Source organism: Drepanopeziza brunnea, assembly GCF_022702325.1.
Source record: "Drepanopeziza brunnea f. sp. 'multigermtubi' strain 214-2 chromosome Unknown ctg5, whole genome shotgun sequence".
NCBI classification, from domain to species: Eukaryota; Fungi; Ascomycota; class Leotiomycetes; order Helotiales; family Drepanopezizaceae; genus Drepanopeziza; species Drepanopeziza brunnea.
Genome location: NW_027094068.1, coordinates 215,791 through 238,134, shown reverse-complemented (window position 1 = coordinate 238,134; position 22,344 = coordinate 215,791). Strand labels below are relative to the sequence as shown.

Sequence of the window (22,344 nt, the reverse complement as noted above, 5' to 3'; positions counted from 1 at the left end):
CTTATGACCATGGTCCCTCTCCCTTTCTGGTGAGAAGCTCTCCGTGAATCTTCGGTAGTGAATAGAGATAAGTAAGGAGAGATGATTTTCATCTTTGTTAGGGGGTTTGCATAACAAGAGAGATGCTTCTGAAGGAGAGAGAGACCAGTGTCAATAAGTAAATTTGTCCACGTGACTTGATGCAGTTTCTCCACTAGCTAGCCTTCACCTTCACCGTCACCTTCACCCTCACCCTCACCGTCACAAGGGGTACCAGACCTATATCCAAACTCGACCCCGCCCTCCCACCTCCACTCCTCAACTAACGACTCGATACACTTCATTCTTGTGACTCCCTGCCAGAAACTTCATCAACTCCATACAGACTCACATCACCGCCTCGAATCCGACGGCAAGCCTGGCCGCCTATACCCTCCCTCAACCCCAATGCTCAAACCACCCACCATGTCCACCACCCACCCCCACCACGCCCTCACATTCAACGGTCCCCCCAAACGCAAACGGGGCCTCCCTGCCATCTCGACCATCCCGCCAACTCCTCCGCGCTCCTCGCCCATGCCTGAAGACACACTGCCGACATCCTACTCACCGTACCTGCTCCCGCCTCCGCAACCACCGCGCGAACGAGACGGCAGGGCGGCATCGCCACGGGCCGGGATTGCGTGTAACTTCCAAGCCCTACGGCTAGAAGATGCAGGTACGGGGGCCAGGTCTGATTTTGGGCTGCCGAGTCGGAGTCGGGAAAAAGAGAGCGGGAAAGGGATGGGTGTGGGCTGGCCCAGGGCGTGTGATGAGCGGATGGATGAGGACGGGGATAGGAATGGAAGTGGGAATGATGACGGGGCGCGGAAGAGGGCGAAGCTGGTGAAGATGGAGAGGAGGGAGGTTCCTGAGACGCCGCAGCCGCCGCAGTTCAGGATGTTTGTTGCGCCGCCGCTGGAACGGACGATGGATCCTGTGGTCGGGAAGATTACGACCGGCAATGAGTTTGACCAGATGATTTTTCGAGGGAGCCCTGCGCTGGTGACGAGGAATACAGGGAGGGCGTACCCGCTCGTTTACAGGCTCGCAGAGTCGAAGTCTAGGAAAAAAAGGGCTGGGACTCCGCCGCTGATTAGTTTGGCTAGGAAAGCGGGGGATGGGAGGGTGGAAGGAGTTGTGGATGAAGAGAGAGCAGCGAATACTTGGCATGATGATGAGATTACGGGTCATGATCCTTCGGATCCAGAGGATGATGGGGAGGGCATTAATGGCATTGGATTCAAGCCGACAGCTGCTGAGGCGTATGTGCGTACGCAGAAGCGGAGAAAGCAGATGGCTGCCTACAAGAACAGGGAGGAGCAGGAGAGGAGGCAGTCGAGGATAGATAGACGGAGAGGGAGCCAGGTGACAAAGGCAGCTAAGATGGAGCAAGAAAATGCGAGGAGGGTCAGGTTCGGCGAGATGGAGGCGACGAAGATAGTCTGGACATGATGGGAACTTTCCACATCATGTACGGATGGAAGCGGCCCAGGATAGATGCTGGTGGCAGGCTCTGCTGGATACTGAGCGAACATTTCTGAAGTAGCGAAGGCGTCTGGATTTGGAAAGCCGGGACATGGCTTGAACGGGTATACCATCTTCGGTCCCAATCTCTATGTAATGAATCATAATACATGTACACGGCGTGCAGTCTAGCACTACCAGAACTTCCACCACCTGGCCTTCGCAGCTTCTTCTGCTCTTCGATCCGCTTCCTCTTTCAGCCTCCTCCTCTCCTCTCGCTTTGCTTTGGCGGCCATTTCCTTCTCGGCCTTCTTGCGATCGATAATCTCCACCGCTCGCTTCATATGCGCCCTCTCCAGACTCCTCCGATAGAGACAAAACTCGTAGTTCGCCCACGAAGTAAAGACAAAGGTTCCCACGGCCCAATTACAAGCTTTCGGAAGAGGAGCTGTAATCCCACATGTCATTAGCCACCGAGCCGAAACCCCCCTCTGCAAGTCCCCCCTTTGCCGCTCCCCTGCGTCTAAACAGCAGCAGCGCAAGGTATGATCTATGGTGTTGTGGGAGATGGATGTAGAGAAAAGTAAACCCACCGCCCCAAACCGCCCTCACGCCCCCGACCCCAAACGCCCCTCCGATGCCCATCAGCAGACTCTCGCGCACACACGGGTACATGTGGACCTGCTTGAAGTCGCCCAGGCGCACCGTCTTCAGCGCGCTGGTCAGCGTGGGAGCCTGCTCGTGCCGCCCGGCGGTGTTTTGGCCGGAGCCCTCTGGCAGGGCATTTGCGCTCGCCGGCGGCGTGTTGAAGACCTCGTAGACCTTGTTGGGGCCTTCGCTTGATTCCGGGGGAGGGCCCCGTGGGGTCGGGGTCGGGTGCGTTTCTCTGGTGTCGCCGGCCATGATTAGGTGTGTCGTGTGTCGCGGGTGTGGATTGTCGTTGTGATTTACGAGTTGAGGGATGATCGAGTCAACATGTAATCATCGACTCTGTTGTGGCGGTGTCGATGTGGCTGGTGCGCGAAGTTCAACTTAAAGTGCCCACACGCGTCTGTCTCGACTCGACGCGCTTCGCGAGATTTACGCGTTCGCATCAAATAATCGACCTTCACAACACCACGCCCAATCGCCCCGAACTCGTCAACTCAGATCTCCCGGTTCATCTTGCTCGTCACGACTTGACTGCGATTAGGAAACATCAGATACAAAATCTAAGCCAGCTCTTTAATTAGACTTGACTGACCCCTGTTCTCCCTTCCTCCTGTCCACACTACCACGCAGGGCAGGACATCCTGCACCATACCACCACCCTCTTCCCTCTACCATCGCCGCCATGCCCGGTCTACGCATACCCAAGAATGGATATCGTCGGGGCGGAAAGCAAGCCTACCACGGCCCCCGCAAGGCAAAGACCTTCACAGCCTCTAAGGGCGCCGAAGGCACCTCTTCCGAGGCGAAGCGTGAGGCCATCAGACTTGCCCACGAAATCGACGAGGCGCAAGGCTTCGCCCGCTACGAGGCCGGCAAGAAGAAGACGGGCTGGCTGGTCAACGTGCGCGCCACGTCGGTGGAGGACGCAAAGAACCCGGACGGCAGAGCGGCGCTGGACTGCTACTTCCTCGAGGACGACGGCGGCACGTTCAAGGCGACGCTGGAGTACGACCCGTACTTCCTGGTGGCGGTGAAGCGGGGCCACGAGGCGGAGGCGGAGGAGTGGTTGAAGCGCGCGCCGGGCGGAGGGGTGGTGAAGAGTATGAGGAAGGTCGAGAAGGAGGACCTGCAGATGCCGAATCACCTGCTCGGCTACCGGCGGACGTTCTTTGAGCTGCGGTTTGCAAACTCGGCGGATCTGCTGGCCGCGAGGAGGGATATCATGCCCATTGCCGAGAAGAATAAGAAGAACATGAATGCGATGGATACATATGCCGAGGTGGCCAGGTACGTGGCGCTGCTGGGAGGCTCGGGGATGGGAAGAGAGGCACTGATGAGGGTGATAGTGCGAATGCTGGATTCGACCTTTTTGATGACGACCGGAATGACGAGCGACGGGTTAATGTTTCTGTGGCCGATGCAAGCGATTTTATTGTCGATATCAGGGAATGGGATGTACCATATCACGTACGGGTAATGATAGATTTGGGTATGCCACGCCGCCAACTATCTTCGCGAGTGAACCTGCTGACAGGGCAGATATACGAACCGGAAAATGGTACTCGGTCGAGGCCAAACACGGCGTCACAACGATGAAATGTTTAGAAGAGCGTTTGGAAAGAGCGGATCCGGTGGTTATGGCGTACGATATCGAGACGACGAAATTGCCTCTGAAGTTTCCGGATGCGACGATAGATCAAATCATGATGATTTCGTATATGATTGATGGCCAAGGGTTCTTAATTACGAATCGAGAGATTGTTTCCGAGGATATTGAAGATTTCGAGTACACACCCAAACCGGAGTACGAGGGCCCGTTTATGATTTTCAACGAGCCGGACGAGAAGGCAGTGATTGAACGGTTCTTCCTTCACATCAAGGAGGCCAGGCCGACAGTGATTGCGACTTACAACGGAGACTTTTTCGATTGGCCATTTGTGGACGCGCGAGCAAGTGTCAATGGAATCGACATGTACCAGGAAATCGGCTGGCGGAAAGGACCCGAGGACCAGTATTGCTGCGATTACAGTGCACATATGGACTGCTTCCACTGGGTCAATCGCGACAGTTACTTGCCGCAAGGAAGTCGAGGTCTGAAAGCCGTTACCACAGCCAAGCTTGGCTACGACCCGGACGAAATCGATCCGGAACTCATGTTGAAGTACGCCAGCGAAAAGCCTCAAGTGCTCTCTGAATACTCGGTTTCTGATGCCGTGGCCACTTATTACTTGTACATGAAATATGTGCATCCCTTCATTTTCTCACTGTGTACGATTATTCCGCTGGGTCCGGATGCCGTCTTGAGGAAGGGAACTGGAACTCTTTGCGAGATGCTGCTCATGGTACAGGCGTACCAGAAGGAGATTGTCCTGCCGAATAAGCATGTCTCACCCAAGGAAGCGTTCTGGGATGGCCATTTACTCGAATCTGAGACTTATGTCGGTGGTCACGTCGAAAGTATCGAGGCAGGTGTGTTCCGTGCGGATATTCCTGTGAACTTTGCCGTGGATACTACGGCCATCGACGAGCTTCTCGCGGATTTGGACGCTGCTTTGAAGTTCAGTATTGTGGTTGAAGAGAAGAAATCTCTTGACGACGTGACGAATTATGATGAGGTCAAGCAACAGATAATGGACCGGCTGAACAGCTTGAAGAAGACTGCGAACCGGAGTGAGCGACCCCTGATATACCATCTGGATGTTGCATCTATGTACCCCAATATCATGACGACAAACCGATTGCAGCCGGATTCCATGATACAGGAAGCGGACTGTGCGGCGTGCGATTTTAACAGACCTGGAAAGACTTGCGATCGGAGGATGCCTTGGGCATGGAGAGGAGAGTATCTGCCTGCGAAACGAGACGAGTACAATATGATCAAGCATTCTCTCGAGAACGAACGCTTCCCTGGGAAATGGCCGAACAGTCCGATGAGAACATTTCAAGATTTGTCCCCCGATGAGCAATCGACCTTGATTCGGAAACGTTTACAAGTTTACAGTCAGAAGATCTACCACAAGATTCACGAGTCGGAAACTATCGAGCGGGAGGCAATCATTTGCCAGCGAGAGAACCCGTTCTACATAGATACAGTCAAAGACTTTCGAGACCGACGATACGACTATAAAGGGAAGCAGAAAGTCTGGAAGGGCAAGACGGAAGCTCTCAAGGCTGCTGGTGCTCCTCAGGCAGAGATTGAAAGTGGAAAGAAGATGATCGTTCTCTTCGACTCTCTGCAATTGGCGCACAAGGTCATTCTCAACTCGTTCTATGGATATGTTATGCGAAAAGGATCGCGATGGTACTCTATGGAGATGGCTGGCGTTACTTGTCTGACCGGTGCTCATATCATCCAGATGGCTCGTCAACTGGTTGAGCGAATTGGCCGACCTCTGGAACTGGACACGGACGGTATCTGGTGCATGCTGCCTGCCACTTTCCCGGAGAACTACGGCTTCACTCTCAAGAACGGCAAGAAACTCGCCATTTCGTATCCTTGTGTCATGTTGAATCACCTGGTTCATGGCAAATTCACAAACCACCAATACCAGACGCTCGTTGATCCTAAAACCTTCAAGTATGAGACGCATAGCGACAATTCCATCTTCTTCGAGGTCGACGGCCCGTACCGTGCTATGATTTTGCCGACGTCGAAAGAGGAAGACAAGAATTTGAAGAAGCGTTATGCCGTGTTCAACGATGACGGAAGCCTGGCCGAACTTAAGGGTTTTGAAGTCAAGCGAAGAGGAGAACTGAAGCTCATCAAGATCTTCCAGCAGCAGATTTTCAAATTCTTCTTGGAAGGCACGACCCTGACTGAGACCTACGCTGCTGTTGCGAAAGTTGCTAACCAGTGGCTTGACGTCTTGCACTCGAAGGGTGAGACGCTTGCTGATGAGGAGTTGATTGACCTCATTTGCGAGAATCGGAGTATGTCCAAGACACTGGAGGAATATGGAACTCAGAAATCGACTTCGATCACGACAGCCAAGCGCCTAGCTGATTTCTTGGGCGAGCAGATGGTCAAGGACAAGGGGCTGAACTGCAAGTACATCATTTGCTCGAAGCCGAAGAACGCTCCTGTCACCGAGCGTGCTATTCCGGTTGCCATATTCTCGGCCGAGACTAAAGTGAAGCGATTCTTTTTGCGGAAGTGGCTGAAGGAAGATCCGGCAAATATGGACCCCAGAGCTCTCCTTGACTGGGGCTACTATCTTGAGCGTCTGGGCTCGGTCATCCAGAAGTTGATTACGATTCCAGCTGCGCTGCAGAAGGTCCGAAATCCGGTCCCGAGAGTGCCTCACCCGGAGTGGCTGCAAAGGAGGATCAATGTCAAGGAGGACAAGCTAAAGCAGAAGAAGGTGACGGACTCGTTCAAGTCGGCACCTCTGGAAGAGATCACCAACTTGATGGATCCCCGTGCTGGCGACATAGAGGATTTTGGCGTCAAGCTGCTGAAGCCAAAGGCTCTTGGAGCGCAAATGTCCCAGGCGACGCAGAAATCCCAGAAACGAAAATCGCCAGAACCAGACAGGCCTATCTCGATCAACCCCTATGCGGCGTTGCCAGAGACGATGCCGGACCCAACCCAGGACTACGTAGGCTTCCTCCAGTACCAGAAGCAGAAGTGGAAGATCCAAAAGCAAGAACGGATACGTCGACGGCATTTGTTCGGAGAGTCTCGCGTCACCCAGAACAACATTGGTGTCACTTTCCAAAATCAAGCTGAGATCACTTACAAGAGTACTTGGCAGGTGCTTCAGCTGCGAGGCACCACAAGTCCGGGTGTTGTGCTGGCATTCGTGCTCATCGACTCGAAAATTCATACGTTGAGAGTCAATGTGCCGAGACAGATTTTCCTGAATTTGAAGGGGAAAGAGCTTCCGGATATCGAAGTCGATGGGTGTGAAGCGCAAAAAGTCACGCATACGCTGCCGAATGGACATCCCTCGGTGCACTTGTTCAAGCTTACGATGCCTGAGACTGTCTATATCAACGACGCTCAGAAGCTCTCCTTGCTTTTCAATCATCCTAGCGTTGAGGGCGTGTACGAAAAGCAGGTCCCGCTGAGCATCCGCGCTGTCCTTCAGCTTGGAAGCTTGTGCACATTTGACGAGTCCCAACCGGGTGTGCTCGGTAAGGGTCTCGAGTCTGGATTCGATCTGTCTGGTCTACGCCGTGCTGTTCCTAAGAACCCTTACCTCACCACCTCGCCAATGGTATACCTGTACCTGTACCACGTCGTTGCCGGCGACCGCCAAGTCTTTGCCTTGTTCTCCTCGAACAAGGAGCAAGCCCATGTTGTGATCCTCCAGAAGTCCAAGGACTCGGCGCAAGACCTGCCCAATATTGGCAAGATCTACAGCGAGATGCTATTGCGGAGAGAGCAGGAGGCCGAAGGGCAGGAATGGCAAAACTGCTTCAAGTACCAGGCAAAGCTGCAATTCAAGACGAGCCAGGTGACCACGAGACGAAAAGCACTTCTGGAAGTTGGCGACATTGTGAAGAAGATGAAGAATGACGAGTCCAAGCCGCTGATGCTTGTCGTACAGTCACCGCAGCGACGGATGCTTATCCACGACGTGCCCATCTTGGCTGACTTCCCCGTTCTGCCACTTAAGTATGAGATCTCGGATAGTAATCTCCCCCCACTGCAGTGGCAAGCATTCATTGCAAAGAGGCTTGTCAACCATTATCTCAGTCTAGGGTCGTGGATCCTGCATCTCACTGAGCTGGCCAGATATGGTGATGTTCCACTCTGCAATCTTGAGAGAGACGATCCTCGGTTCCTGATCGATATTGCGTACGCAAGACGACTGCAGAAGAACAACGTGGTGCTGTGGTGGTCTGGGGGCCCCAGACCGGATCATGCTGGGTATGAGCAAGATGATGTTCTTGGGCCTCTGGAGACCGTGCAGATGCCTTCGGTCAACAATCCTGGAACGTACCCTTCGGTGTGCATTGAGATCGATGTACGGAACTTGGCCATCAACACGATCTTGACCTCGTCTCTGATCAACGAGCTGGAGGGAAGTGACTCGATCTCGTTCAATCCCGCGGCGCCCCAAGATGACTCCCCGAGCGACGGAACCAATGTGCTCTATTCTGACAATGCATTCGCGACTGCTGGTGTCACTGTTCTTCGTGAGATGGTTAAAGCCTGGTGGACCGAAGCATGCAAAGGCAGCAGCATGGCTGATGTTATGGTTCAGCACCTCGTCCGATGGGTGGAGAATCCGGACTCCTTCTTGTACGATCGATCGCTGCGTTACTACGTGCAGATGATGTCCCGTAAAGCATTCCAGCAGCTCATGACCGATTTTCGACGCGTTGGCTCTCACGTCGTCTTTGCAAATGCCAACCGCCTCCTACTCCAAACCACCAAGTCGGAAGTGGGGAACGCGTATGCCTACAGCCAGTACATTCTCAAGTCCATCAAGGCGAAGCCCTTGTTTCACTTTCTCGACCTGGAGATCAAGGAGTACTGGGACTATCTCATCTGGTACGACGAGTTTAATTACGGCGGCAAAGCCTGTACCGAAGTCGTCGAAGCCGAGAAACAGACTCTCGACTGCATCATGCACTGGCAGCTTAGCAGATTCCTTCCTGTGCCCATGCAACCGATCTTTAACGACTGGGTCGTCGAGTTCGTGCAGAAGATGCACGCTCTCAAACGTCCCGCCTTGATCAACGGCGTCGAGTCTACGCCGCGCCCTACACAACTGCCTGTGCGTGCTCTGGGTGAGGATGCCGCAGAGGACAAGATCATCCTTGGCAAGGATTTCGAGAAGCCTCTGAAGCGACAGATTGCTGGCCTCATCCGCCGGCAGAAAGACGAGATGCTACATCCCGAACTGGCATCCGACTACTCCTTCCCCGTGCTGCCGGGCTCCCACCTCCAGCTCTCAAATCCGGCACTCCAGCTCGTCAAAAGTCTGATGCAAGTCCTGAGCCTGGACAAGAACATCACCATGGAAGCGCGGCTCCTCCGCAAGGACCTCCTCGCCCTCTTCGACATCCGCGAGTTCAGCACCGAAGCCCGCTTCGTCAACCCCTCCTCCTCCCTCCGGCTGCCGCAGCTCATCTGCGAAAACTGCACCATGGCGCGCGACGTCGACTTCTGCCGCGACGACGACCTGCTCCCGCTGGCGCCGGGCGAGGCCTCGGCGCCGCCGTGGCGGTGCACCTTCTGCGCCGCCGAGTTCAACCGGCTCGAGATCGAGGAGCGCCTGATCGGCATGGTGCAGGCGGTGCTGAGCGAGTGGACCGGTCAGGACCTGAAGTGCGGGAAGTGCCGCGCGGTCCGGGTGAACGATTTCATGGAGCACTGCGCCTGCTCCGGCGTCTGGACCGAGACGGTGCGGAGGGAGGAGGTGGTGGGCCGGCTGCGGGTGTTTCGGGGGGTGGCGGAGGGTTTTGGGCTGAGGATGCTGGGGGTGGTTGTCAAGGAGGTTCTGGATGGGGTTTAGGGGGGGTTGTATAGGGTAGGGTTGTATAGGGTAGGGTCGGGTAGGATAGGGTTGGACTGCATAGGATATAGGATAAGGTAGGATAGGATAGGATAGGATAGGATAGGATAGGCTAGAATAAGGAAGATATACCCTTTTAAAGAACTTGGTCACTCACTCACTCACCCACTCACTTACTCGCTCACTCACTCACTCACACTCATCCTTACACTCACTCACCCACTCACTCACTCACTCACTCATTTACTCACACTCATCCTTACACTCAATCATTCACACTTATCCTCACTCACTCCCTCATTCAGCATGTCATCAAGCGGGCGTAAGCGAAGAGGTGTCTGTTTTCTTGTTTGTTTGCTTGCTTGTCTGTCTATCTATCTATCTGCTTGCCTATCTATCTACCTTATCTATCTATCTATCTATCTGTCTATATATAGTCTACAGCATACGCTCTATACTACATACTACATAGTACATAATACACCTAACAAGGTACCTACCTACCTACCTACCTACCTACCTACCTACCTATCCTCTTTTCGATGTTAACTAGATGGATATGGAGTAGGGTAGGCTTTATTGGTATTAAGATATATATTTATACTCACACCCACACCCATACCCATCCTCACTCATCCTCACTCATTCATACTCATACCTTCACTCATACTTACTCACACCCACTCACTCACTCACACATCCTCATCCACACCCACACCCTCACTCATCCTTATCCTCACACCCACCCACCCACCCATCCATACTCATACTCATACCAAGCTAAAAGACTGCAATTTCTCCTCCTCAGCTAGTTCGTCGGGCTGTAGGTACCTATCTTTTCTTGTCTTGTCTTTTCTTGTCTTTTCTTGTCTTTTCTTGTCTTTTCTTGTCTTTTCTTGTCTTTTCTTGTCTTTTCTTGGTAGAAGGGGGATTTGAGGATTTGAGGATTTGAGGATTTGAGGATTTGAGGATTTGAGGATTTGAGGATTTGAGGATTCGAGGATTTGAGGATTTGAGGATTTGAGGATTTGAGGATTTGAGGATTCGAGGATTTGAGGATTTGAGGATTTGAGGATTTGAGGAGTGATTGATTGATTGATTGATTGATTGATTGATTGATTGATTGATTGATTGATTGATTGATTGATTGATTGTTGGGTGCGGGCGGGCTCGGGCAAAGGGATCAAGAACCGTCGGGTGTCAAAGAACAGGCAGTTATACAGTACGTGATCAAATGAGGGTAAACTACCCCTAAATACCGGTAATGCATGCATGCAAAGCAAAGCAAAGCAAAGCAAAGCGGGAGAGGCAGGCGTGCGTGATTGAGATTGATTTGAGTGTGTACCTACTTATCTGAGTCCGTACCTACTTATCTGAGTCCGTACCTATTTATCTGAGTCTGTACCTATTTAGATGTGGATCTAAATCCAAATAAGAAAAGAGAAATATAAAATATCAGATTGATGAGTGAACAGATGCTATTTGGCGGTGCATATCCCAATCTCTAGCCATGGCCAGTCTGACCTTCCGACAGCGGTGGCGGATCGTCTGGATCAGGAAGGGGCGACCTACTTTACTGACCGCCTGACTGACTGACTTACGTAGTATCCCTCTGATTCCCGTTGAAGTCCTCGTTTCTTTTCGCTCGGAAGCATTCCCAGTCATGCGTTGGCTGCTGCTGCTGCTGCTGGGGGGCCTGGGGGGCCTGGGCTTGGGCTTGGGCCTGGGCCTGCTCTCCACCACCACTTCCTTCCCCAACAGCACTCCCACTCCCCCTCCCCTTCCCCTTCCCCCTCCCCCTCGCCCTCAATCTCGGCAACGGCAGCGGCAACGGCAGCGGCGCATCACCCTCCTCCTCCTCCTCCTCCTCCTCCAACTCCTCCACATTCGCCCTAATCTCCAGCACATCCAACATCGGCAGCCGCACCGCCTGCGGCCAGTCGAAGAAGTTGTCCGCGTCCCAGAGGGCCTTGACGGCCTGCAGGCGGGCGGCGTTGGGGCCGTAGTAGGCGTTCTCGTGGTGCTCGCGGGCGATGCTGCTGTCGGGGAAGTTGACAAAGGCGGCGCGGCCGCCGAACTGCGAGAAGGGTTGGAGCTGGGCCTTGAACTTCCGGAGGAAGGAGCGCATGGCGTGTTCCATCCATTTGGCTTCGGGCTCGTCCCAGGAGACCATGATGTAGGCTTGGTAGACTAGGCAGGGGGGAGGGGGAGGGTGGTGTTAGTCGGTGGGATGTGGATGGATGGGGATGGGGATGGGGATGGGGATGGGGATGGGGATGGGGATGGGGATGGGGATGGGGATGGGGATGGGGATGGGGATGGGGATGGGAGTTGGGAGTTGGGAGTTGGGAGTTGAGTGATGGATGTGTATGTATGTATATCGGGAAGATTTGCTCAAGTGGGAATTAAAAAAAAAAAAAAAAGGCGAACGGTGGAAGAAGATGTACGTACCCGAATCACGCCAGGGGAAAGCCGTTGCAGTCGAAGATCGCCGGCTCGCCTCGCCTCCCGTGTGGATGAACGCGATCTGTGCCAGGACCTCCTGCCCTTTGTACTTGTGTTTAAAGCAGGCCAGCTCGGACTTGATGATCGCCGTGACCTGGGTGATGGTCGCCGCGTCATTGCCAAAGACAAAAGACGTGTAGATGGACCAGCTCGGGTTGGCGGGCTTGACCTGACGGCCTTCTTCTCGCCACTGGTCATCGAGCGACTCGTACAGGAACTGGGAAGACTTCTCCTGTATCTTTCGCTCGTCGAACAGCTCGAGCAGCGATGGCTCCTTGATGGCCCGCCTGATCTGCCTGTCGAACTCGGCGCCGGTGCCGTTGAAGTTGGCGACGAAGCGGACAGCCATGTGGCCGGGGAGATTGGTGACACGGGGTCTATGATCGCATAGCCACTAATGAATAATGCAAATATTAGCGGGCGAGATCTCTCAGAGGAGTCTCGGGGAACAATGCCGGAAAGCGCCTACAGTTGAGTCAATGGTCATCTCGTTAGACCATTTGTGCTTGTAGAATTGCTTCATGGTGACGGTCATTGTCTCCAAGTCTTTCGGATACCACGTGAATCTGTCACTGGTCAGTTATTCCGGAGGATCCGCAGATGGGGCGAGAATCGGTACCAAGTGGCCCGCTCGCTCTGCAAAGATCAGGAGTGGGTGGACATACCTAGTGTTGACCAAGGTCGGGTTCTTCAACTCCTCTACCGCCATCTTGAGCTCTACAACGACGCCAAAGTTGCCGCCGCCCCCACCGCACAACGCCCAGAAGAGCTTCCCTCGGGAGGACCTGGGATCATCGGTTGCCTTGACAGTCACCGTTCCACTGTTGGCAGTGACAAGAGTAGCCTGCAGCAACCTATCGCAGCCCATTCCAAACGACCGGGTGAAGGGGCCAATGCCTCCTCCCATCAAGAATCCCGCGACTCCCACCCCAGGACATCGTCCACCTGAAGCATGTCAGTCAGTCAGCGCCCCACCTCAAAGAGCCAGCCCGGAAACGAAGCCGACGAAGAACTGACCATTGATCGTGTACCCGTCAATGTGCTCCCCGACAACGAAAGGCTTATAGCAGTGCCCCCACAGCGCGCCTCCTTCGATACGGATAGTCTTCGACGCCATGTCAAGCTTGACGGCGCTCATGAGATGCATGTCGATCAATACGCGGCCCTTGAACGCAACGGACGAGCCCGAGTAGGCATGGCCACCGTTCTTGATCGTGACCGGGATATGGGCGCGCTTCGCCTGCCTGATGATATACTCCACGTCGGCAGTGGTGCGCGGATGGACGACCAAGGCAGGCTGCGCGAAGCGGAAGAGACGGTTGGCAACGGCAATAGATCGAAAGTATTCCGGATCCGGGTCGGTGTAGACGGGGATGTTCTGGTTCGTGATGAGCTCGACCAGGTCGGCGACTTTGGCTTCGGCCCTCAGCTTGGTTGCTGGTGACGGTGGGGGGGTCAATTCTTCTGCTGATCTCTTCCTCCCGCCGGAGCCCGACGGAGCAGCCGAGCGTGAACTTCGCATAGTGAGATGAGATGAACGAGATCTGATGTATTATTGAAGGCGGCGTGTGAATGGGAAGAGGTTTTTTTTTGGGGCGAGGAATGGTGCCAGGTTTATAGGGAGGCAGATCGGCTTTGTTGTTTCTGAAGCGAAGCATGTCTTTGTTCTCGGTGGCGACGAAAGGTTACGTTCGCGATGGTAGCACAAAGAAGGCCGACTCCGACGAGGCAGGATCCCGTGTTCTCCAGATTTTTCTGGAATGGAAGCATGGTCCCTTCCGAATACAGATATGAGTGAGTAGGCAGGTAAGTACATGCTGTACTCGTAATATTAAGCGAGTCGTGAAAACAAAGCACGATAAACGAGCAGACGCTTGCACACAAAACTGGAAATAGGAGCAAGAGGCCAGATATATAATGCAAGTCTACAACACAAACGATTTTCGACAGGGCGGGTAAATAAATTATGCTGATCCAGAACGAAGAAGCCATAGCAGACCGACAGATGAAATCTCATTTTCGCATCCGTCTCATGACGTGCGACTGACTGGCTGTAAGCCACTTTCCCTTCCGTGTGTGACATGCATCTGATGAATAGGAAGGTATTAGAAGTACTGACTGAAGCGAATTAGCAAGGAACAAATGGAACACAGTGCCAGAGTGCTGGCCAAAGTCTTAACAGTGCGTCTCTGCAGAATAGCTCAATCACACTCGCGTGATCTTCGCAACTCTCTAGTAAAGTTTTGCGACTCTCGGGGTATCTATCGAAATTGGAAATGCTTTCAGAATCACCCAGCGCCCGCGGTAGGAAAAGATCGATCAGGCGCTTCCGCCTTTACTATGGAAAAGCGGAAATCTCTTGGTCTTGTGGTTATCCAGCTTCGTGGTATTCTCATCCATGACCTTTTGAGCCTTCACGATCGTATCCGTCCGCTGAATGCCGGTTTTGGCCGGATCTTTTGCCTGCTCTTCGGGATATGCATCGGCGAAAAGGTCTTTGATTGTACCATCGCCAGTAGCAGCTTGATAGATGGCAAAGCTGGTCACGAATTGAGCATGAGCGCCGACTTGAATGGCATCCAGGAGACGGATAGCGAAATCCTGGCAGTTGTTGGTGACGAGGTTATAGAGTGGTCGTTCCAGCCTCATCTGGTAGATTGTCATGGTTGCTATGTTGCAGATCAGTATTCTACTCGTGGTAGAGTCGGGGAACCCACCGGATACCTACCGGCTTGTCTCACCGCTTCGTCGGTGAACCTGGTCTTCCCCACCTCGAACGTTTTCCATTGCGGCCGGTCCAGCTTATCGTTGTTGTAGATGATGCAAAGCTTCTCGTCCATCCACAGCTGGTGAATATAGCCGCCAACCAGAACCGCCCAGTGCTGAGTTGGGTCAGGGTACTTGCCGATATTCTTCGCGACTATCTTCCCGGACTGCTCAGCCAGCCACTTTCCTCCCATTACCGCCATCGGGTGCCAGCCTATCTCAACCGTTCGAAGCTTGCCGTCCACGCGAGCCTCGCCCGGCGGGATCACGTTCGGCGTGGCACCCAGACCCAGAGAGTGTTCCAGCCCGGTCTTTCCTTTGACGAACTCGGTTTCGGCCATTAATCTTCCCTTCTCCCACCCCTTGATCAGCTCCTCCTTGGATCTCTCTTTTCCTCTCGCCCACCCATCTGATCTGTCATGACTCAGAATGTTTTCTGGGGCCGATGATTCTGGATCACGATGTACTCACAGGTACCCGCTTAGTTTCGCGCGCTTGCCCCGGCGCTTGATCTCCGAGGTCTCAGAGGTCTCAGAGGTCCCGGAGGTCCCGGAGGTCCCGGCCGCCTCGGACGACGGGTGGACGGGGTCCATGAAGACTCTTATCTGCGATGTAGACTATTTCGATGGCGCGTAAGTCTTCCGGAACAACAAAACTGGGCTGGTGAGGATCCTTGTTGGATAAAGGGGGCACAACCGAGATGCAGTCCGCTCTCTGTACGACTCCTCAGGTAGGCCGGCACGTGCCCACATGACTCTCATCCTCGGCAAAACTAAACTTGCATCGCCAGCCAGAGACAAGACAAACTATCATTGCCCACAGCGAGGAACAAATTCAACCATGAACAGAAGGTGTAATTGAAAAGGTGGAGAGAAAATGCAACAGAATGACTTAAGTTTTTTTATTTTTTGTTTTTATTTATTTTTTAAAGGAGAGAGAGAGAAAGAAGAGAATAAAAAAGAGCAAAACTCAACTGCAGCCCCATAGTGACGGGGTTCATCTGGGGTTCCAGCTTACACATCTACCGGTAATTGAACATATCTGTCGGGAGGCTTCTACCAGCGAGAGCCCCGATTTCTCGCCTTCTTCGGAGCGTGTGATAAACAGGCAGATTGATTAGATTGACTCGCTGGTGCCCGCCGCAGCTATACACCGTGCGCCAAGCCTGCAGACGGCAAGCCGCAATGGATTCGTGGTGGATACGGTACCGGTACTCGGAGAGGGGCCATCCTCGCCCGATTTCACGACTGGAAACGAAACAGATTCATACCCACGAGCGAGCCACAGCCGGGCCGAGGCAAGGAAAGAAGCCAACCCCGAACCCCCCCTTCTTAAAGAATTATTTCAACTCAGATGGCGTCTAGTAGATCGGGGAAGCGTGAAATCCTCGAAAATCGTCAAGGCGGGTGTGAAAGCCTTGAAATCGACTCCGCCAAGCAATCGATCTTGTCTTTTTCTTTCTTTCTCTCTCTCTTTCTCTCTCTCTCTCTCTCTTTCCGTTGGGGAACCCCCTCGGGTCTGGTGTAAAGAGTCTTCCATCTAAATTATAATGCCGGAGATCACTCTCCCCCACCTGACTCTCATACGGACTGGGTATCCTTAGCATCCGGTCTGTCAGCTAGTGGTCGGATTCGCTTCTTCTGACCCACCACGTCAAAGCAGATTAACCGCGATAAGTACCGGTACTACGTAGCAGTTTAAGATATTAAATCTTCCCCCGCCTTTGACGAGTCAAGATCTCCGAGCAAGGTTCGACGATCCTTCGGGACTCGGGTCGATGGTACTACGTAAGTGGGGACGCGATAGTGAGAATCTGTGGATCTGTGGGTCACCAAAAATAGAAAATGCCTCTCCCAAAAAAAAAAATCTTATTTTTTTATTTATTTACTTTGTTTTTTCTTCTTTCTTTATTCTCCTTTCGTTTCGCCGTTCCCATTCTCGAAAAGTCCCGATGCTTGCTATCCCCCAGCGGATGCAGCTTCCCAACCCCGCGCGCCCTCTTCCCAGACGCGTGGTTCGATCAATCGATCGCTCAATCAGAAACCGAGCGAAGAGAGCCTTCGAAACCGGACCTGGGCGCGGCGTCCCAGACGCGGTTGTAACCTTGTCTTTTTTAAAAATCCCGGACGGAAAGATTGAAACTCTTTTTTTTTTTTCTCCCCCCTCTTCCCCCCTCTCCTCGATCTATTTCTTCTTATGGAAACGTTGGCTTCTATTTTGCCTCCGATCGCTGACCACCCTCGCTACACCATCTTCCGCAGGAGGTGTGGCCTGCTACAGTCAGGACTCCTACGTACGTAGTGTACGTAGTGTACGTCGTAAGTAAGCCCTGACATCGTCAGGACCGGAGCGACAGCCCCCCAAAAAAAACAAAAAAAAAAAAAAAAAAAAAAAAAAAGTCCCGAAAATGTATATACCGCATATAGTTTCTCTGTACTGCTACGTACTACTAGTACTAGTACTACGCACATCCTGTAGAAAAAGAAGGCCCTGATCGCCACGGCGCCAATGGATCGACGGCCGTACCTGGCCCACATCATCCTCTTACCTCTCGAGTCGGTCTTTTTTACACCTCCACCCGGGCGATCTCCCCCCTCTCCACTCTTCCATTACCCAGGTATCGACGAGGACCTGATCGAGTGAACTCTCTCTCTCTCTTCTTTTCGCAGTACTGTATACCTAGACGGAGACTTGACTTTACTTTCTTTTCCCACCCCCATTTTTTCTGCGTCGCATCCGCTCTCGTCTCGTCTCCTCCAGCCGGCAACGCCTACGGCGCAAACGTCGCAGACGGAGCTTTTTTCCCACCCACCCTGAGGGGTAGGGCAAGCAGGGGTTCTACAATACAGTAAATAAAAGCGGAGAATTTAACCTTCCCAGACACCCCCCCCCCCCTCAGCCTGTAACACCTCCCTCCCTTCTACGTAGTACTTCTACTTCTAGGCCCTGTCGTCGTACTACATAAATTTAGCGCGTGCCCGCCCGTCGCCCGTATTGGGGAGTGATCTGCGGCGACCTGGGGGACCGTTTTCTTTCCTTTCCTTCCTTCCCCTGCTGGAGGGAGGGGTTCCATCTGGGATCTGCTACTGTACTACCGGTCGGAAGATATGTAAGGAAGTAAGGAAGGAAGAGGCGCGGATAGAGTTTATTTAGACCGTACGCGCTCTATCTATAGGCTATAGTCTGTAGTCTGTAGTCTGTAGTCTGTAGTCTGTAGTCGATAGTCTGTAGTCTGTAGTCGATAGTTGATCCAACCGGCTGTTCGGGGGGCGGGTGGGAGGGCGTTGTCCGTCCGTGCGTGGTTTCTGGAGGGGGGTCGAGTCGGATGGAAACAGGCCTGGCTGGCGTGCGCTTCGCTTCCGGAGGAAGCAAGATCGATTCTCGTCATCACGGCACAAGAGAGAGAGAGAGAGAGAGAGAGAGGGAACCACGAGCGGGGATCAGTGAGTGAGTGAGGGAGGGATCAGTGAGGGGGCAAGCCCAAAGAATCGTTTTTAAAAATAAATGCCACCAGGGCGAGCATCTCATTCGAAAGTTATAAAAAAAAAACCCCCCCTTTTTTGTACAAAGTGCCCGGCAAAAAGTCCCGCTCTATAATATCCCTTCCCTTTCTATGCGTGCGTGCGTGCTTGACTGACTACTACTAAACCCATCCGGGCCGGGGGTCCCCCCCATCTCAGGCGAGGCGATCGAGCTTATGAGACGGAGCAGGCGCCGGTGGTCTCGGGTCCGAGCTTCTTGGGCTCGCTGCCCTTGGCGACACCCTCGTAGGTCAGGCAGGGGGTCTCGACGCCGGACACGTCCGTGTTGGTGATTTTGGCAGTGTCTCCGAAGTTGACGTTGATACCTGAGGCGCGCCTGGTCAGTGACGGTCCCCGGCGGCGGGCAGCGGGGGGAGGAGGAAGGGGAGGAGGAGGGAAGGAGGAGGGAAGGAGGAGGGAAGGAGGAGGGAAGGAGGAGGGAAGGAAGGGGGAGAGAGAGAGCTTACCGGCCAGGGTGGTGACACCGGAGGCATTGATGTTGTCCAGGATGATGTGGCGCTCGTGGCTCGCCGCGCAGTTACCGCACGCGCGGACCAGCGTCTGGGCGCCGTCGACCGTGAAATCGGAGACGGAGAGCGTGCCGGCACCGTTGAATTGGAAGACCTTGTCCTCGGCGCCCGAGGCCGACCCGCCGATGATGGTGGTCACCTCGCCGGCTTCCTGTTCGCGGACGGTGAAGGCATCCTCGCCTGGGAAGGAGACGGGGGGTTAGTATATGCGGTGAGGCGTGCCCGGGAGGAGCAGCTACTTACAGACTTTGGTCCAGACGACGTTGGTCAGGGTGCAGGCGCCCATGCAGTAGACACCCTCCAGCTGGTCGGGCCCGATGACCACGTTGGACAGGGTGGCGCCCTTCTCGAGGATGAAGACGGGGTCCTTCTCACCACCCTCGGATTGGCCAGAGCAGGGAACACCACGGTCGAAGGTGCCGCCTTGGCCATCGAAGGCGTCGCCAGCGGCGATGACCTGCGGCGCGTCGAGGACGGTAGTGGCACCGCCACCGGAAGGTGGGGGGGGAGGGTTGGACGGGGCGGGAGTGTCTCCCTCTCCTCCGGTAGGAGGGGTCGTAGGCTCAGGCTTGTCGCCATCCTCTCCGGTAGGAGGGGTCGTAGGCTCAGGCTTGTCGCCATCCTCTCCAGTAGGAGGCGTCGTAGGCTCAGGCTTGTCGCCATCCTCTCCAGTGGGAGGCGTCGTAGGCGCAGGCTTGTCGGCATCCTCTCCGCTGGGAGGGTTAGTAGGGTAGCCGGCAGGAGGGGTGGCAGGCTTCTTCTCGGACTTCTCCCCAGAGCCCCCAGAGCCAGACTCCTTCTTGGGCTTCTTCTCCGTCTTCTCCCCAGAGCCCCCAGAGCCCCCAGAGCCCCCAGAGCTCCCAGAGCCAGACTCCTTCTTGGGCTTCTTCTCCGTCTTCTCCCCAGAGCCCCCAGAGCCCCCAGAGCCCCCAGAGCTCCCAGAGCCAGACTCCTTCTTGGGCTTCTTTTCCGTCTTCTCCCCAGAGGCCCCAGAGCCCCCAGAGCCAGACTCCTTCTTGGGCTTCTTCTCCGTCTTCTCCCCAGAGCCCCCAGAGCCAGACTCCTTCTTGGGCTGCTTCTCATTGGTCGTCTTGGGCTGCTTCTGGCTCTTCTTCTTGTCATCGGAATCCTCCTTCTTGTCATCGGAATCCTCCTTCTTGTCATCGTCCTCCTTGCTGTCAGGAGTGTCGGGAGTGTCAGGAGTGTCAGGAGTGTCAGGAGTGTCAGGAGTATCGGGAGTGTCCGGAGTGTCCGGAGTATCGGCGGGGTACTGTCGTGCTCGGAGCTTGTAGCTCACCGGGGGAGTGTCCTCGCACTCGGTGGCAGCCAAAGACTCCTCGCGACGGGCAAGGGAACTCTTGGCCTGTTCGCGGCGAGCCGGAGTGGGCGTTGCGGTGACTCCAAGGGCGAGCGCCAGCGCTGCGAGTTGAATGGCGGAGAACTTCATGTTGACTGAAGAGGTTTTTTTTTTTTTTGGAAACGAGATGTGTGATGTGCTTGGTGTTGGAGTTAGGAACTGACGATCGACGAGCTAGCTCAGTCGAATGCAAACGAAAGTGAAGCGGTTCGGGTGTAATACAAAAATGATATCAAACTTGAATGATGGAGTGAAGAAGAGAGTTGAACTGCTGAAGAGTGATGAAGAACCGAAAACGATGATGAGCTGATGAGAGAAGATAGGATGAAAGTATCCCGACTTATATACACCGAATCGACAAGCCAAAAGGGGGTTGCTCAGAAGTGCAGCGCGATCATCGTCTAGGCGGCATCATGTTTCGCAATAATGAGGACTATACAGAAGGCCTGGTATTGGGCCTTGGTGTCCAAGACAGAGCTCCCGTCTGAAATCACCAGGAGGCATGACGCCAAGTTCGATCGACTCTGGCAGGCCTCTCTGTCATTGCCGTCAAAAAAAAAAAAAAAAACCAAAAGCACAGAATTGTCTCATGCCCGCATGAACTTCGGTTGACGTATTCCAAGCGGTGACAAGTAGCATGGCACGTTCCAAGATCGTCTCACGATAGGACGAAATATTGATGGTGGTTAGAGTTCACCCCAAATTAAGCGAGCCGTTTTATAGTTTGCGATAGATTACCCAGAGACACCGTACTTACGGGTAGAGGGCAAAAAGTGACCTAACATAACCTGAGCACAAGTGCTGTGAAGGAGAGAATGTACATCTCATCGGAGGGTAGAGGTGTCGGTGAACTGGAAGGAAGCAATCTGCTGCTTTGGAAAATGCGTCAGGTTGATGATAGCTGTAGACGAGCATCGACAAAACAAATGACTGCACTTACCACCCACGGCCAAGATTGGAAATGCAGCGCTATTTTTGGCCAAGGCAAAAGAATCTTGTCTCACTCAACATTGTGTATGCCTCGTCGTCAACCGCTGAATGTCCCGCCACAATTTAATATACTCACGAACTCTGTTAGAGTAGTGCTCTTTTTGCCCGGTCAGCTCCAGCGTCATGAGTCTGGCGAGAGAGGCTTCATTCATGGCATCTGGACATGTCAACGGGCGTCATCGACACCACGCTGTGCTCTTTCTGATTTCCACGCCCCAGGACCGCTCGCTCCGTCCCTGACTTCTGCAGAGCCTCAAAAGCTGACTGACCTCTAGGGACACGGAAGTGCGCTGCCCGATACCGACCCGGCCACGGAGCAGGCGGATGAGGGATATTGTGCTATTTGGGTCGACGATCACAGATCGGCCTCGCCCGCATAATTCCTCTACCTCATACATTGTGGGGTAGGTTTGGGCAAGCCTCAGCCACTTAAACTCGATCAACCCACCCGCCGCGCCAAACATGGGGAGGGATCGAGGAATTAAGGTTCCGAGTCCCGAGCCTGCGAAGAGGCTTAAGATAAGGTTGGTCTAAGATTAAGGTTGGGGCTAGGAGGTAGCAAGGTCAGTTACAGTAGTCGAAATTGAACCAGATCTCTTGACGAAATCCCGTCCTGAACAGAAACAGAGAGACTTTGGCAAATCGATTTAGGCTTATTATTAAGGGTAGTGAACTCTGAAGAAGAGATACGTAACTTCCATCCCATCCGGGCTCGGAGATTTCCCGAAGTCTGTCCAGATCAGCGTTGGTCAACCGGCGAGTCCTGATATTGTCTCAGTTACTTGAATCGTTGCGATGCGCGTGGCCGGATGGGGGGGTTTTTCTTTCTTTCTTTCTTTCTTTCTTTCTTCTTCTTAATATCGAGCGACGTTTAGCGGATGCAAAAAATAATTCCACTCTACTCGAGGCGTGGCAGATGCAGTGGGCCGGCCATACATAGTATGATTACTTATTACTACCGGGAACGATTCTCGATCAGGTGCGGCCAACTCGCGCCAAGCTCCACCATCCCCTGCCCTCTGTCGCTTCCGCTTGCTTCAAACCATCAATAACGAGTCAGGCTAGGCGAC

The 22,344-nt window shown here is 53.7% G+C and overlaps 7 protein-coding genes across 7 annotated transcripts; 2 read left to right on the top strand and 5 right to left on the bottom strand.

The window, feature by feature from the left end:
• Positions 1 to 426: 426 nt before the first annotated feature.
• On the top strand, positions 427 to 1,473 carry L3040_003553 (uncharacterized protein; the record flags this gene model as incomplete). Its single annotated transcript, XM_007291867.2, has 1 exon — positions 427 to 1,473. One exon carries the CDS (start codon positions 427 to 429, stop codon positions 1,471 to 1,473), a length of 1,047 nt encoding a protein of 348 aa, XP_007291929.2.
• A 206-nt stretch (positions 1,474 to 1,679) lies between these two features.
• On the bottom strand, positions 1,680 to 2,388 carry L3040_003552 (uncharacterized protein; the record flags this gene model as incomplete). The annotated part of the gene is made up of 2 exons (XM_066156455.1): positions 1,680 to 1,933; positions 2,079 to 2,388. The coding sequence occupies 2 exons, from the start codon at positions 2,386 to 2,388 to the stop codon at positions 1,680 to 1,682; spliced, it is 564 nt and encodes a 187-aa protein (XP_066012043.1).
• A 430-nt stretch (positions 2,389 to 2,818) lies between these two features.
• Positions 2,819 to 9,605, top strand: L3040_003551 (uncharacterized protein; the record flags this gene model as incomplete). Its single annotated transcript, XM_007291865.1, has 3 exons — positions 2,819 to 3,423; positions 3,483 to 3,625; positions 3,676 to 9,605. 3 exons carry the CDS (start codon positions 2,819 to 2,821, stop codon positions 9,603 to 9,605), a joined length of 6,678 nt encoding a protein of 2,225 aa, XP_007291927.1.
• A 1,597-nt stretch (positions 9,606 to 11,202) lies between these two features.
• Positions 11,203 to 13,632, bottom strand: L3040_003550 (uncharacterized protein; the record flags this gene model as incomplete). The annotated part of the gene is made up of 5 exons (XM_007291864.1): positions 11,203 to 11,795; positions 12,057 to 12,504; positions 12,580 to 12,676; positions 12,776 to 13,055; positions 13,128 to 13,632. 5 exons carry the CDS (start codon positions 13,630 to 13,632, stop codon positions 11,203 to 11,205), a joined length of 1,923 nt encoding a protein of 640 aa, XP_007291926.1.
• A 797-nt stretch (positions 13,633 to 14,429) lies between these two features.
• Positions 14,430 to 15,469, bottom strand: L3040_003549 (uncharacterized protein; the record flags this gene model as incomplete). Its single annotated transcript, XM_007291863.1, has 3 exons — positions 14,430 to 14,779; positions 14,839 to 15,290; positions 15,348 to 15,469. The coding sequence occupies 3 exons, from the start codon at positions 15,467 to 15,469 to the stop codon at positions 14,430 to 14,432; spliced, it is 924 nt and encodes a 307-aa protein (XP_007291925.1).
• A 3,102-nt stretch (positions 15,470 to 18,571) lies between these two features.
• L3040_003548 (uncharacterized protein) lies at positions 18,572 to 20,374 on the bottom strand (the record flags this gene model as incomplete). Its single annotated transcript, XM_007291862.2, has 3 exons — positions 18,572 to 18,723; positions 18,865 to 19,107; positions 19,171 to 20,374. The coding sequence occupies 3 exons, from the start codon at positions 20,372 to 20,374 to the stop codon at positions 18,572 to 18,574; spliced, it is 1,599 nt and encodes a 532-aa protein (XP_007291924.2).
• Positions 20,375 to 21,108: 734 nt separating this feature from the next.
• Positions 21,109 to 21,672, bottom strand: L3040_003547 (uncharacterized protein; the record flags this gene model as incomplete). Its single annotated transcript, XM_066156454.1, has 4 exons — positions 21,109 to 21,150; positions 21,225 to 21,253; positions 21,351 to 21,431; positions 21,540 to 21,672. The coding sequence occupies 4 exons, from the start codon at positions 21,670 to 21,672 to the stop codon at positions 21,109 to 21,111; spliced, it is 285 nt and encodes a 94-aa protein (XP_066012042.1).
• Positions 21,673 to 22,344: the final 672 nt, after the last annotated feature.